Consider the following 17,358-nt stretch of genomic DNA (forward strand, 5'->3'; position numbering starts at 1 on the left):
CAGAACAGTAGAAGATTTGGTTGATTTGATTGAGAGTATATCTACAATATACTTTCTCAGCCATCAATGCAATTGCTTTGAGGAATATACTTAAATTTGATTTCCTACCATTATGATTATTTTTGGCAAATAGGGATAGTCCTTGAAAGAAATCCACCTATTTTCTAGCAAATCATTGAAAACAGTAACTACAAATTATCACACTTCAACAAGAAAATTTAGCTCTCCCCAGCAACATGATCCCAGTCACACATCACCAGACACAACAACTTTTGTGGAATAGCATTAATTACTCATTAAGCCATTAAGCATTTAATCTCACTGATTGTGTATGTGTAATTACTTTGTATTGCAAATGCTTTGAAAGCAGAATGTCATCAATCTTACTGTCTGGCTTTCCATATACTGATGTACTTGAATGGAACCAGAGCATGAAATGCAAACCACTCCGAATTTCCAGGCTTACATAGAACCTGATCTTCACACACAACCACCAAATCACATTATCTATTTCTCACAGATCTTTAGCAATAAAAACATAAAGGCAATCACTCCTGAGCTAAAGATGAAGAAGAGCGTTGTGCAACACTCACAGTCATGACTCTTTTTCTTGCTCTCAAAGATCTTCACTACAAAGCCACAAAACATAGTTCAAAACAAGGATTCAAAATACTATCACTCGGGTCATGTCTCAAGGTCAGGGGTAGATTTCACATATGATCTCTTTGACACACTATTATTTAAGCCTTTCTCTCCAAATTTTGTAAAGAACAAACATGATGGTCTTGTTCAGAAAGAGAAAAAGAAGAAAGAGATCATGACTTACAGATCCATTATCATACCATTCATTTTTGGAAAGATGCTGGGAAGAGTAAACATGCCACCTCTCTAGAGGACAGTTTTATTTGCTGTGTATCACTCATGAACAGAATGGTGAACTAAACATTTACTCATCAAAAGCTCTGGTGACATCAAACCTCTCTGTGTCACAGATGATGGCTTTTTCCTATATTTATTTTGACAAAGTGGAGAAAATAGGATGATGTTCCCTAAAGACGAGTGCAAGATATTAAATGCAGACAGGAATAATTACTGAAGCAAACACAGAACATAAAACAGCAAGGATGAATGAGTCATGATGATATCACCACAGAATGTGTCATGTTCTTGTAAGCAGAGAACACCATGGGTACAGAGTACAAAAATGCTTTTACTCTGCTCAGTGTGGCTGAAATGACCGGTCAGACTTCTGTGGCCACTTTAGGGCATTGTAAATAGGTACAGAGCAAAGGAAACATGTTCAGATGAGAATAATGCTCAGTATTAATGGTGTGAGAACTAATACTGAGAAGCAGAACTAGAGAAAAAAACAAACATAAATAAGCCCAATCCCTACATATATTACTTTAATATGCAAGATAATAAGTACAAAATATAGCTATTAAGGGAAAGGAAAATAAAATTACTTTCTAAGTGTATGTGAAATGGTATGGTAACGTGTTGATTTCCATTTCAGTAAGACAGATTCAAGACAGATATAAGATGACATTTCTTATTTTTAAGGCTAATAGACCAAAGCAGGAGAAATACATAGGTTGAACAGCTGTAGGCTTCCTAAATCCAATTGCATAAACATTGTGAAATAATAACATGCAATTCATCAAATGTTATGCAAAAGGTTCTCAAACGGTTAAATATAGAGAAGTAATACCTTTTTTCAAGCCCATGTAACAATGTTATTTATATTTAAATGTTTAAAATAAAGAGTTCTCTGCTAAATTTGGACTTTGGTGTCTGTCATGGAATCCTTAAGAGTTGGAAGGGACCTTCAAAGGCCATCTAGTCCAAATGACGTAGTACTTTTCAGTCTGTTAGAATTATTGAGTTCTCATGTACCTGAAAACACTATTTAAAAGCACAGAAAACAGAAGCAAAGTTTACATCTTGCTTTTTTGCTTGTTATGTCACAGTTTACAGAACTACACGGGCCCAAGAGTACTGCCACAATAGCAAACAGACCTTTGTCTGCTGCAGAGGTCAACTACAACTAGGGTTAGGACAACTACACATCAGTAATGGACCATGCGTGTGTAATCAATGGAGCAGACTGGTTTGCTCCTCAGAAGAAGGTGCGTAATTATAACCAACTTGCTCATGTAAGACATTTACCTGACAAAGTAGTTGATGATGTGCTGGTTAGGGAATTATATTTAGGTTGTCCTCATAAATGAGTGACTAACTATATATTTTGCTCCAGGACTTAAAATTACAGAAGGAAAAACAGATTAAATGGCAGATGAAATACATCTTTCTGAAACTTTTAAGCGGAATCCTTAGGAATTCATCACAAAGCAGCAATCAAATACTGAAGGCATAATAGTGAACCAGTTGCATCTTGTACACTGAGATGAACAAAAATGTTAGGAGTACAAGAAACAAGCTGATATAAAAAGTCAATGCTGGATTTATTTTTGTTCATCTGACATTCATATCAAACATTCATATGATTGTGTTTCAGAAGCAACAACAACAAAAATCTGTAGTTCTTTTCTAATTTAGCAAAAATGTGACTTCAAGGAAAATATAACCAAATTATGTGAAGACAGGGATTGGACAAGGACTAAATTTGGAAACAAGTGGTTATGAGTGCCTGAAACAAATGTAGATTTCAATTTAGCAAAGCATTTAAACTTAAAGAGTACTTTAACTGAATCAATCATGTAGGATAACTATTGTAATTAAGAACGGACTCATTTAAAATGATTAGGTACCCACTTCATAGTATCATCATAGTATCATAGTCTTGTGCGGGTTGGAAGGGACCTCAGAGATCATCAAGTCCAACCCCCTGGGATTTGAGCCTCTGTGTAGCAGAGCAGCACTTCTACCACTTGCGCCACAGGGGGTATTCGAACCCAGGGCCTGCGGTGTTGCAACGTGGCATTCCTACCACTTGTGCCACCGGGGCACACGACACTCTTACAGAGGGAACTATAAAATTTAAGAAGGTAACTGAAAATTTAGCATTAATTCTTCCTTAATTTCCTTGTTATAACACAAAGTAGATTCCCAGTTATGTCAGCTTCTCAGTGTTGCCACTCTATATGTTTTAAGGGACTAAATGCTGAGAGTTAAGAACTAAATTCTAATGTCAACAGATACACTGATAATGAATATAGTCTTGAGCACATCAACTAACCTTTGTGGCTCCTTCCATCACATGGCATTATATCATATATTTAGGCACATAGGAAGAGACACAGATACATACATACAGACACGTCACATAATGAATACAGTACACTATAAAACACGTTGAAAACATCAGAAGAGTAAATACATGACAAAAATGAAGAACTCGTATTTACTACCACTTTACAAGTTACTGTCTCACAATGTTAAAACGAGACATAAGCTACCAATTCATTGGAGTATTATAGGAAAGAGTTGTCTTTCCCCCGGCTCTTCCTTTCCCACTTACTCCCCAAAGCTCTGACCAGAAGTCTCATTGACAACAGTTAACAGAATGAACTGAAGAGAGAAGAGATATTTCAGCTATTTGCATATGAACTTCTCAGGAGATGGAACTTCAGAATCCCTTCCCCAGTTCACTAACAATATTTATCTTAAGTTCTCAAAGAGTTTTTAACTCCCTCAGCTCACTGTCTCCCCAAAAGGCAAATGTAATCATTTTCTCCATATTGCAAGAAAGAGCATTTAGAGCAGAGCTCCCCCTGACTAACCCGAGGGACATTTTATAGCTAGTGGCTCTAATAGTCTATCCTATGCCTTTCAGAAGAAATACGGGCCTCACACTGAATTTAGCTACCTTTTAAGTAAATCTAGCTCTAAGCACTTGGAGGATAACTACTTAGCCCCATCATTTATGCAGGAAATGAAAGCACTACTCAATTAGCAGCCAAGATCAGCCTGTGTAGTATAAAATGCATCACAGAATCTATGGAATAGGGCAATATATTTTGGTTCCTGGCAAGGAACTAGAATGTTGCTTTATCTCAGCACACAAACAGATACACATAAACTATTTTACACTACTGTATATTTTGAAATATACTGCACACAAATTTAGGCTTTGAAACTTTTCTTCTTCGATCCAGAAAGCAATTTAAATTAAAAAAGAGCAAATTTTAAAAACCACAAACCAACACTACAGAAAACAGCATTTCTGAAATTACATTCTGGTATTATTCTTGTCTTTGGTGTTTTCAGCTCTTCTCAGTATAAAGAGAAGTAAATGATTCCTTAAAAATATAGCAATAAATGCAGTTATGCTCACAGATGACTTCAACATTACAGCAACTCCAGTAGCTTAGCTAAGCTATGTTGAAAGAAAACTCACCTTGAAAATCAAATCTTTTTTGCCATAACGAAGTTCTTTCAGCTGGGCTTGGATCTTTTTTGACTGAAAGTGAGGATAATACAATCAGTGGGTTTGGCTTTTTCTCTCAAATATTTATTTTTAAGATGGCAAGTTCTGAGGACATGAAAGCGTAACTGGAGGCATCACCTTCAAAACAATCTTCAGAGCAGAATGAAACTATCTGCACGCACTTTGCAAGAGAGGAATGAAGCACGAGCTTCCTGTTAGGCAATTCTAGCCATCAATAAAGTTTGATCCCATTATTAAAAGAATACTGATTTCACGTAGTTATAAATGCTTGAACCTAGTTAAAGAGCAGCAAATACACTGCATTTCTCTAGCCTCTACCACCTAACTCTGGCAAAATGACAATAAATAAATAAATAGATGGTCCTGTAGTAGCATTTTTGCTTATTCTAATGGCGCTATCCAACTTTAGATCCATAAATTTGTCAGGATGATTCATCAAGCCTAAAAATTTTAAGGTTTAAAATACACTTGCAATCTGTTGTGTTGAATACTGGTGAGCTAAGGTTTGGTTTCCTGAAATCCTCTGACAGCAATGGTTGTTGTGCAACAAGAAATTTCCATTTAATTTTAGACTTCACCATTACTCTTAAAGACATGCCGTAAATAATAAATCATATGTGAAAATATCTAAAAGTTAATTACCTAACATTCGACATGTTAATGCAACTAGGAAAAACAAATTCAAATAGGAAGTGTAAATAGCAAGCTGTGTTGAATGTTGCCAATTCTTTTAGTAGTAAGCAGGGAGAGAATTTATACTTGTACTCAAATACCCTCGCATGTTTGAAAACAACAGTGATGACAGAGGAAGGCAACAGATTCTGAAAAGCTAGAAAAAAATATGCACTGTTGCTGACTGTTGAGGATATATCTGAAGCAATGATTGCAGACGTTCATCTGGGCTAACTAGCCAATACCAGTGGAAATCACTGCTTGGACCTCATAAGTTTAGCTGTCTAGGTACCAAAGTAAAGTCTCTGAAGAAAATGTGGCCCATCTTAACTATGACAATTTTAGTAAATAAGTTTTTTGCTTCTATTCAGTTCTGGCAACATGAAATGGCCTTCACAGAAGTTACTTCTGCAGATGAAATCCAGGACTTAAGTCACATAAAAGAATAAGTAAGAATCATATGTAGAAATAACCACTGTCACAGAAAGGTAAATAGCTAAGGGGCTTGCTCCCATGAATACAGTTATTTGGGTATTTAGGGAAAACAGAAAACAGCATTTTTTTTTATCATCAACTATCTTTGCTAGTGTTTCTGTAGAGAAGATATTTTCTAATATGATGCTTCCCTTGAAATAATAAAATGACATAAGGATCAATAGTAATAAATATTTTGTGTTCCTATGAATTACTTCCAAAAGGCATTTAGTGATTCCTCTTATTCTAGGCGTGAAGACCAGGGAAATAAAATCAGCTTAACAGACATTATAGAGCAAAATGTATACATAAAGAGCTCCAAATATGTGAAATAACCATTCCCAAACTTTATTAGTCTAAAACTTGAGTCTGCAGCTTGTTAGCATATTTGAATTTCCCTTAGTATAGTCACAGAAATGACTATGAAGGAGTGCTTTATAAACAGAATGGTGGAGATGGGTTGATGCTTGCACTTGATGATTTCAGAGATCTTTTCCAACCTTAATGATTCCATGATCATGCATGTATAATATGTAATCTATGGCAGAATCTCATTGCAAAGGACTGACATGAGATTCTTTTGGGTACACTGACTTTGAAATAGAGAGAAACCTTTCTTACCTCTTCTGCGTGAATACCACAAAGCTTGTTTCCTGACAGGAGCTTGTTTTTGAGGCTTTTGTTCTGAGGAAAGAAATTGTATTACAGAGATTTAGTGACATCTTAAAGGGTTAATTTGAATGCTTTATCTATGTTATTACACCAGTTTTATATTATACATGGACAACACCTTCAAGTCATTGGAAATGACACAAATAAAAAGATACAGTAGCTGCATCATAGCACGATATCCTCTCTTAAAAAGTTCTGAAAGCCTACAACTTTGCATTAAAACAGGCTTTTTCAGGAAGCGGAAATCACATAGAAAACTTCCAAGCCACAAACAATTTAGACTGGATGTACTTAGCTAAAAAGGTAAGAAAAAAAGAACCCTTAATCTTCACCTGTTGTCAGGAGCATGGCTCAATATCACTTTGAGTAAATCACTGTAACAATTGAGTATGAAGGTCAAGGATGTCAACACTCAGCCAAAGTGATGAAATGCATGGGGACTACTTGCCATTAAAATTCACAACTTAAAATAGTACTTTTAAAGGCCAGCTAGCTGTATTGTGACCTCTTGGGGTTCTTATTCATGTAGAAGTTTCCAGTATTTTTCTTCTTATTTTCTGGAGAAAAAGTATATATAAACATAATCCTTGACAGCATGAATGAACATGCTGCCATTAGATAAAAATGGTGATTCAACTCAGAATATCCATTCAAATTCAGGTCTATTCAGTTCAGATGTTCTCAAGTTTCAACATGTTTTCTTAGGAAATGATAGGGTAGCTCCAGATGAGCACCTTATTGCACTATTGCACCAAAAGAAGCAGATAGAAGGTGATAAAAAGTAAGCCAAAAAGATCTTTAGAACTTTACTGATGACAGGTGACAGGACAAGGGGAAACGGCCTTGAGTTGTGCCAAGGTAAGTTCAGGTTGGATATCAGGATACTCATCACAGAAAGGGTAGTTAAACACTGGAATAGGCTTTCCAGGGGGGTGGTTGAGACACCATCCCTGGATGTGGCGCTCAGGGAAAGGATTTAGCAGAGGGCTGTTAGAATTAGGCTAGTATGGTTAGGTCGTGTTTGGACTTGATGATCTTGTAGGTCTTTTCCAACCTGAGCAATTCTATGATTCTGTGATCAATCCTGTTCCAATAACTGGTCTGTTGACAAGAAAGCAAAAACTAGGGCTACTAGAAAGCAGGCAGAAGTTAAGTTTCAAACATTTATTTTCAAGTACTTTAATGGAAAAGGCCTTTGACATTTCAAGTTTAAAAATGGATATATTTAAAGAATGAATTAAGTGAATTAAAGAAGTTCTTAACAGCCTCTCTTAAAATGATATACAGTAATGATTTTAATTAGACATGAGCTTTTAGATTTACAGAAAGAATACCACTATATTCCAACTAAGCCAGTAGCTTAATGTATTTAAACAACTTGAAAAGCTTACAGCCCAAACTGTTCACCGTAGTGTTTGCAGTCAATCATATCATTAAGCCAAGTAATGGTGGTATTTAATTTTTCACTAAATTTGCACCAGCAGTTTCAGTGCATCCCTAAATCCAGCTGCAGAAACCTGCTGCCTGTTGTTTCTTCCCATGCGGTTGGATGTATATAAGCACAAGAACTGGTAGAACCGTGTAAGACAGTTTTCTGTCTTATTCTTGGGTAGATTTGTCAGTCTCTGTGCACACCTTTTCTTCTCCACTCATACTGATGTCACATTCAGATATTTTGTTTACGCACTGATGTTAGTTTCAAAACGTGACATCAGGCTTAATGAAAGCCAACATCTTTTTATGAACATAGCGAGTAAGCCTATTGTTAGGTTGCCTGAAAATCCCCACCAGGTGACTGATGTGAAAGCAGATAGAAAAAGCTGTAGGAACACCTACTTTGACACCGTGCTTTTGGAACTGCTAGGAAAAATATAACCTTTCTCTCTGAGTAGAGGGGCATAAAGGATCAGTCAGTTGGGTTGGAAAAGTCCATCAGTATCATCATCATAGTATCATAGTCTTGTGCAGATTGGAAGGGACCTTAGAGATCATCGAGTCCAAGCCCCCGGGATTCGAGTCTCTGTGTAGCAGAGTGGCACTTCTACCACTTGTGCCACAGGGGGGATTCGAACCCAGGGCCTCCGGTGTTGCAACGCGGCATTCCTACCACTTGTGCCACCGGGGCACACAATATCATCAAGTCCAACCATCAACCTACCCAGTCCCATCACTAAACCACATATCTCTATTCCAAACGTCTGAAAATAACTCCTTCATTTCTCTCTTTTATCCTCCTCAATAAAACATCAGCAGTGAAGCAAAACAGTGATTGAACACCTGAAGAGACGTGTATATTTTCACTAAAGCAGCAAACCCTACCAATATAGACTCAGCACATCACCCCTCTGAAGGAAAAATAGAACAATATTCACATCTAAGAATCCTTAGGAAATTATTTAAAGCAAGATGCAAACAGTCTTTTCATTCCTGAGGATATTACTACCTTGCACATCATTAACATGCAGGTCTCTTTATCTCTCTTCATCAACTTAACCGTACGATATCAATGCATAATGGCTGAAAAGTGTGATAAGGTTTCTTTTGGTACCATGTTTCTTTTTTGATTTCCATCATCCTGTTAGAAGACTTCAGAGATTTAAACAGCAAAGCACAAACTAAGCACTCAGAAGAAACACTTTTGCAGTGGCAATATTTATTCCTTCCTTTTCTGCCAACTCATATTTTTAAAATCATCATACAGTTTATATTGTGTTTTTCACAATATATTCTCCTTATTGAACACAAATAGTAAGTACCTCATGAGACAAGCACTGCCATTTATAGGCATTGTTATACCTGACAAATCACACACCTGCATCCATTTTGAAGGGATTTATCATCATATTAAGTCTGTACATGTTTGAGTATTATCTGGTATAAGCTATAGTTGATCTACAGAAGGATAAAGTTATACTACCTATGGAAAGTACACAGATCTTCAGATGTCTTTCCTTGAAAGACAAGCTATCTTCACCTCTGGCCATACAGAGGAGTGGCTTAATATTCTACTATTGATCTTTCCTGATCTGTAACATCTGTGTTACCTCTTTGAAATAGCATCAGGATCTACAGTTTCAGCCTCTCTCTCATTTTATTTATTAGTTTAAGTTCCAGTTACACCGTATTCTATTGTTTTATCCTGAATTCCAATATATTCAGTAAATTAACTTTCCTCCTAAGATAATGATATGCCGCTGTTCTGTTTTTAGGCCCATCTCCCATATCCCTGCCCTTCCTGTTTTCCCAGGGCATGGGTACATGGATCTCCTGCCCTATTACTCACAAAACTGGGCTGAAACAGCCCATAAACTGTTGACAACCCCTCCTCTTTTCAGACCAGTGGGCCTGCTGTCCTCCTGTCATGGACACAGATATACGTAGAGATAACTCCATGACAATCACACAGATCAAACCATGCTAAGCTCCTGCTTGCCAACATTCTTCCTCCTTGCAGCATTTTTCTATTATGGACATCCTATAAAAAGCCATTGACAAAAGTAACAACAAAACCACTCCAGCAAAAAAAAACAAAAAAAACCCTGGGCTGTATTCAGTGAGATAGCCAGGGCCAATTGCCAAGATGAAAACTGCTTTCCATTTCCCGTTAAACAAAAGCTGCTCACTGAGCCCTTCAGAGGGAAAATCAGAAGGCAGCATCTGACCAAAATTAAATATCTTGACTTAAAAATGTACTGGTACCCATTTTTGCTTTGGATATTAGCTTTACATTTCAAGGTGATGAAAAAGTGTTTTATATAGCATGAAACAATGTGAGAGCTTTAATCCCAGCAGGGTTGACTCAGCTCTTCATCTTTCTAAGACAGATAAATTGAGTTTCCCGCACTCTACTGTCTGAGGATTTTCAGATATGACCTTATACGCCACCGTTCTACATTTACTTTTTTCCTCTAGAATTTCCACTCAAGGATGTAAAAAGCAACCTATGAAAAAAGCCTATCTGAGCTTTATCAAGGAGTTTTGTGTTGGGTGGTGTGGGACCAAGTAGAACTGCTTAGAAGCATGCTGTTCCTATAATTCCCCAAGCATGTGGGACAATTACAGTCACCAATCATCCTCCTAGTGACAGGAGCAAAGGTTTGAGTAGTCAATAAGTGTTGTGTCCAGCCTTAGGAAAACATGTCCTCTACCACATAAGCAATTCCTCATATCTGAAGCACATTTCCTGCTCTTGTGCTCCCTATAATACCATTGCATATGTATACCACTGCAAAACTGAAATGCAAATCCACTGCCTTCTATCTGCACTTTACCAGCTCTCTAACATTCACCAGGTAACACCAATAATTTTAGGCAACTGCTTCTATGCACACTGTTGCTACTCCAGTTTTGACTTTGGTGAACTTTGAAGGCGCGCATCACCTTCGAGTTTCTCTCTTAATGTATTTGTTTTGCACTAATATAGTAGTATGAAGGTTTTCTGCAGAACTCTTAGCCATAACCACAACCACAGCCAGGATGCAGAGTCGTGACTACAACCATAGCTCTGCATCATCACTGTGGCATCTGGAAGCACTTGGGAACATAGTGGGACAGTACATATTTGAATGTTTTCATGTTTCCACACAAACTTCAAGCTACTAGAAAAAAAGCGTATTCCCATGAGAAGTAATGGTTTAAGTGGCATTTATGTCTGTAAAGAGCATATCATTCATCACCTGAAGTTAAAATAATCACTTAATAGCCTCATAGGAAGGTTCAGTTGCCATTTTCAGTGATACTAGTACTTGCATCACTGAATTGCCTGAATAACCAACTGCAGACCAAATCCTAGTCATCACTCATTGACAAGAACTGGAGAACTACTATTAAGTAATGTATTAAAACTATTACTTGTACTATACTTGAAGATAAAAGGTTTTGTTTTATTCACTCCTTAAAGCCTGTATTTTCAATTGCATGACTCTAAATGCTTGCTACCAGCTATCATCTAAGATAAGTCTCATTTCCTGTTGACCCTTAAAATTAAAAACACTTTGACAGTGATGCTAGTTCAGATTTCCATGAACACAGATATTTGGAAGTAATCCCATTCCTACTTTCATCAGGTGGACTTTAGAATCATTAACATGACCAGTAAACATCTCATCCTCCTCTGTGATCACCTTCATGTACACATACACACACACACACACACACACACACACACATACACACACAAACACACAAAGGTCATATATCTTCAAACAGATTCCTTCCTGCAAAAGGAAGTTTATGGTACACTGTTATTTCTCTAATTCTTAAGAGCTTGCTTCACCCTTCCTTAATCCTGACATAGTTTTCAATTACACCTTTCCAGTCATTTCAGGTGGACTTTCCTTATGGGAAAGAATAGGCCATTTCATGGAGTGGCTTGGGTTGGATGGGACCTCTAAGATCATCCAGTTCCAATCCCTGTGCCATGGGCAGGGTTGCCAATGTCTAGATCAGGCTGCCCAGGAACCCGTCAGCTGTTCTAATTAAAAGTACAGCAGCACATTGAACACAGTGTGAACACTGAACACATTTTACAGAATGTCTATCTGAAACCAGGGGTAACTGCCTATGCCATGAAGTATTATCTACAGCAGAACCCTGACAACTCTTTGATCTCTCCCTTTGGTAAAGTTGGCTGAGTGCCTCAGGGATACTCCATGGGAAATCAGGTTGATATTTGTGAACAGAAGGGTGAAAAGAAGCTAAAACCTTTGACAGCTCTATAAAGATAAGATGACAAAAATGAGAATTCTGACCACAAAAATAAACTAAATACAATTTCTGACTTCCAAAGAACTAGGCTCACTCTCATTGCAAGAGGGAAGGGTCACAGTGGTCACACTCAGCCCTACAGCCTTCCTTTTCCTTCTGTACCAGCAGCAGGAGATGAAATGCTGCATTATGCACATATTAGATCCTTGCACATTTGCATCCCAGAATTGTCAACACCTGTCTTAAAACATAAATGACATAGATACGAAAGGAGAAGGGCAGGAGATGAATAAGGAATGCACGTACTGTGTTCTCCATGGAGTCATATCAGTCAGGTTTGCTTTAATATTAATAGGCTCTGTCTCACGAATTCTCAGCAGCAGCTCTGTCCTGAGTCTTGTTGTTACAGAACTTTTAGCCAATATATTAAATTTTTAAAGCTAGCAGCCTGCAAGTGGAATCTAAAAATACTGAAGGTAAGCATCTGTTTTAGAGAAGTCACCACAGTATCTTTCAGTGGGAAATAGATAACCCTGGGGCAGTTCTACTGAATTGATTCACAAATTAAACACCATTTCCATCATGCTGTGCCCACTCAATACAAGAGCCTAGATAATATGCATTAGTTAAATAACTTCTTTGCCTCTGTCCTGAAATGGTCTATCCTCGCTTAAAGAATACAAAGTGGTTTTTGCAAGATCATCAAGTCCAGCCCTAACCCAACCATGCCCACTAACAGTGCCCCTCAGTGTCACATCTCCAGTGTTCTTCAACACTTCCACGGACCAATGACTCTGTCATTCCTGTGGGGAAACCTTGTCCAACTCTCCACATTCTTGTACATTCAAAACATCAGAGGTGCAACCACCCATCAGACACATCAGGTGCAACATAAGCAGTACCTAAGCTTCCAGTTAGCATGAGATCTCTCCAGCCTTTAAGTGGCCAGGTTGCATTAGTAGGGTAACAGTACTCCCTGTAACCAGTGTAAAGTAGATCAGTAAACAGCTCAGTTTCTAATGAAAATGTAGGCATAGGACAGTTTGTATAGATTAAGGTATTTTTATAGCCCCTGATCCACATGTAGCTGTTTAATCTCTCCCTAAATGGAAAAGTAGTATGGGGTTGTGGTTTGACAGCCGTTAACAGGCTAGCTAGTTTCCTGGTGTCATCCTTCACCTGAGGACCCAAGAAGACAGCATCTCTAAGATGGTCTGTTCAGCATATTGGGTGTTCAGTTCCCTGTAGGGAGGAATCACCTACAACTAATACCCATCTCTTCTTCAACGATGTAGTCTTGATGTTGAGGGAAAGCTTTTTGTGGTTTGGTTTCATTAGGTTATCTAGAACGAGTACTGGCTATCCACATCAAGTACACCACAACAGGGTGTTTGGTGAAAAAGCATGCATAATACCAAATAAAGCTAAGATCAAAAGGTGTGGGGCAGTAATTAGTTTGTCTAGTGATTTAAGAACAATTCATACCAGGTTTATCATGCCATTCACATTACTGGGAATGCCAACAGTTCATGAAAAGATAGGGGATACTCACTGTTAAACTGTCCATAGTTATAAATCCTAATTATCAGCCATAGTACTTAGACAAAGCTTGTTTGGCCACAAGCTTTGCTTTACTTAAGTGAGTGGCTGTTACATTTTGGAGCTTTTGGATTCCAGCAGCAGAATCATGATGTAGAATTGAAGTAAAGAAAGGGTAAAGTAAGGCACAAAGCAATCAGCAGCATGAACGAGTCCAATGAAGAGGAACTGCCAAGTGAGGCATTGCCATCCATGCTGCAGCACACAGATCCAACTCTGAGCCAACACTGATATGACAGCTTTATCAGGTTAGAGAATCAGAATGTGTATTTTAGGGAGCCTGATGCAACGCTCAGCTGATCAAATTGAATCTAATTGTTCACATACTTCACTAAGTTCTGCAGGGACTTGAGCTGGCTGAATCATCCCTGCTGAGGCCTGGAAGCAGAAGAGGTGTAGAGCTGCAGATTGGATTAGTGGTTTGTTAATAATATTTGTTTGAAGCCAGTGTTTGTAGGTGGTATTCGTAACAAAATGAAGCCCACTTCCTGAGATTTAAAATAAATTAAGAAAGGATAACAACAGAAGCATTTACACTTACCTATTCATCAGTCATTAAATCAATACATTTATGTGCTTTAAAACCTTTGTTAGATTTATACAAAGCAAAAGGCTTAAGCTTTATATAAGACATGCTTCTCAATCTCAACCACCTACCAATCAGTAAAAATAATTTGCCTTTAAGCAAGTCATCTTGAATTCTCTCCAGAAATAATGTGGTCCTGCACACAAAGTTGCAGAGACCAATGGCACATCCCATTACAGCGTGGAACATGCTGTCACACCTGTAAGTGTTACCGTGTAAAAAACACTATTTCAAAGCCAATTGAACAAAACAAAATGTATGTAATCAAACATACAGAAATATGAACTAGGCTGAGAAATACAGACTGTAAGCTACCACTGACAATAGCAGAATACAGCCCCAAAAGTCAAGGTAAAACTAAGTTTTTGTTTCGTTCCTTTTAATAATGGCAGAACCATTTCTATTTAAAAGGCCAGATTGACTAGAAGGAAATAAAACACTTTTCAGTGGAAACAAGTGTGGGACATCTAATGATTATAAATCATTAATTTCAAGATACAGAGTAATTTTACATCATTTATTGAGCTTAAACCACCATAAAAATTGGGCATTATTTTATAGCACATTAAGCATGAAATCTTTAGCACTCCAAGTGCTACTGAACTGATGATTTTTCAGACAACGAACACTGTGCAGAGAATATGAGGAGGAGTCAGTGCCACTCAAATACTACAAACTGCACATACACATTTGGCTCTTTCAAATGTAAATAACTTGGAGACTTTCCCAAATGACAAAAACAGGAGTTGGCAACAGTCACTGTGAATCTGCATCAAGACAGAACGATGTACAATGTCTTTTTCACATGAGCAAACATCTGCATTTTTAGGGTAGCAGACTAGGTCTGCTTTTTGCTGGCTGCTATGGCAGAAAGCTCAAGAAACACTATTCTCCCTTTTGCAATGACAGAAAAACAGTCACCCTCTTTCAACTAGCTACAGTCAGAAGAGCCAATTCAATGAGCTAATCCTAATGTATTGTCAAAATTATGCTTAAAAGGAGCAACATGAAGCCTAAAATCAAATAAATGGAGGAAAGGCTGCAGAGAATACCAACGAGGTACACTTAACAGATAGCTCCAGTTCCACAATCTTTCCTCCTAATACTCAAAGTTCAGTACGATCAAACTCAACGTTTAAATGCAAAGTGCTTAGCATTGGCCAAAATAAACACACTGAGGCTCACAATTGTAATGCATGAATGCACAGCATGAGAACATTCTTAATAACACTAATCATACTAGTGGGAAATCAGGAAAAAACCTGCTCTAATATATTTTCCTTCCTGATTCTATAACACAGATCAATTGAGATATCTCCAGCATAGCAAGCACTGGATTTAATACAGACAATATAGGGGAATTACCTCAGAAAGGTAATCAAATTCATTTTCCTCTGTGTCTACCAAACAACTTTAAGGGACTATGCAGGTTGGCCGATGAACCACAATAATCAGACAGGGCTTTTGTTGGTGTTCATTTGTTCTTGGCTTTTTTTTTTCAAGTATTCAAGTATTTATCTGATAAAACAAAACACTACTTAGACATCCTTACCCATAAAGGAATACTGAGATAAGAGAAGACATGATCTTACAGAATAACATTAGCATCACTTGATTTAAATACTTTTTGCTTAATGGGCATTTCCACATTTGTTACTTCGCGCATGGCATAATAAAAGCCTAGATTATTTAAAAACACTAATAATCCAATAATTACAGCAAATAACCCAATAATAACAGCCAACTGGCTGTTTAAAACATTTGCACTTACAAAAACTGGAATTGAATTCTGCAGTGCTGAAGATACATTGCATAGGAAATGTTATAGGCAAATGATAAATGGGCGCAATTATTATAATGGATACACTAAAGCCATTTTGTGGCAGTTTAATGAAAACTATTTTAAGATTATGGTTAAATATAAGCTTAAGATCAACACTTAAATGGCATCTAAATGAAACCAATGCAATTCATTATTATTATTATTATGCTTAAAATTAATACCAAATCATAGAATGGCTTGGGTTGGAAGAGATCTCGAGGATCATCAGGTTCCAACCCCTTTGCTTCAGGCAGAATTGCCCATCACTAAATCAAGTACTAGATCATATTGCCCTGGGCCCCACTAAACCAGTCCTTAAATACCCCCAAGGCATCCACAGCCTCTCTGGGCAGCCTGTTCCACCACCTCACCACCCACTCAGTGAAAAACTTCCCAATGACAGATCTTAATCTTTCCTCCTTTGGTTTAAAACCATTCCCCTTTATCCTGTCACCATCTGCCCATGTAAAGAGATTATTTCCCTCCTTATTTATCACCTCCCTTTGAAAATCAGAAGGCTGCAATGAGGTTTCCCTGCAGCCTGGAACAAGCCAACCTCCTTCAGTCTATCTGCATAGGAGAGGCGTTCCAGCCTTTTATCACCTTTGTGGTAGTGAGGAATTTTATTTGGAGTTTTTGGTGTGTTTTTTTTTTTTTTTTCTGGAATAGTCCTACCTTGAATTACAATCAAGTACTTTGTTATCTTTATTATTCCACATTCTTTGAACGTCTCTATATAATTGGAATGATCAGTCCAAATATTGCATTTCATTTGATCAAATTAAGACCAGAGTGTAACGAGTCTCAGGAGAGTACTATAATCTTGATCATGTCACAAGCTATCAAACCTCAGTTTAAAAATACCTCACATTAAAAAGTTGAAATTTTCCAACTAAACTTGATATTGATTAAGATTAAAAGCTGCAAAACAAGAGCAGTCCAGTTTCATTTAAACCACTGAATAATAGAAATTGTTTTTCAAAGTCACTTTCTGCTCCCTCAAACTCAGCAAATAAGCTCATCTGTATTCAACAGCACAATTATAAAGAAAATGCACACACTAAACCCTACACCTGGAGATCTGATAAATATTTATGATGTTTTGTCTAAAGGAAAGGGGGAGGAGGCCAGGTTCTTCTTGGTGGTGTGTAGCTATAGGACAAGGAGCAATGGCCTAAAACTTGAACACAAGAAATTCTGTACCAACATGCAGAAGAACTTCTTTACATTAAGGTTGACTGAAACAGGTTGCCCAGAGAGGTTGTGGAGTCTCCTTCTATGGGATATTCAAGATCTGTCTGAATGCTTACCTGCGCAACCTATTGTGCTTCAGCAGGAGGTTGGACTTAACGATCTCCTGAGGTCCCTTCCAATCCCTGCAACTCTTTGATTTTGTGATTCTCCCTCTAAATCAAA

The 17,358-nt window shown here is 37.6% G+C and overlaps 1 protein-coding gene across 1 annotated transcript in view; it reads right to left on the minus strand.

The window, feature by feature from the left end:
* The window catches only part of LOC107314249 (leucine zipper protein 2-like), a 103,511-nt gene that overhangs the window by 24,618 nt on the left and 61,535 nt on the right, over positions 1 to 17,358 (minus strand). Inside the window, exons 6-7 of the mRNA XM_015863321.2 lie at positions 6,179 to 6,241; positions 4,361 to 4,423 (exon numbers count right to left, since the gene is read on the minus strand). Coding sequence (XP_015718807.1) covers positions 4,361 to 4,423; positions 6,179 to 6,241 — 126 coding nt within the window. The remainder of the gene's footprint in view (positions 1 to 4,360; positions 4,424 to 6,178; positions 6,242 to 17,358) is intronic.

This window comes from Coturnix japonica, chromosome 5, assembly GCF_001577835.2.
Source record: "Coturnix japonica isolate 7356 chromosome 5, Coturnix japonica 2.1, whole genome shotgun sequence".
In the NCBI taxonomy this organism is placed as follows: domain Eukaryota; kingdom Metazoa; phylum Chordata; class Aves; order Galliformes; family Phasianidae; genus Coturnix; species Coturnix japonica.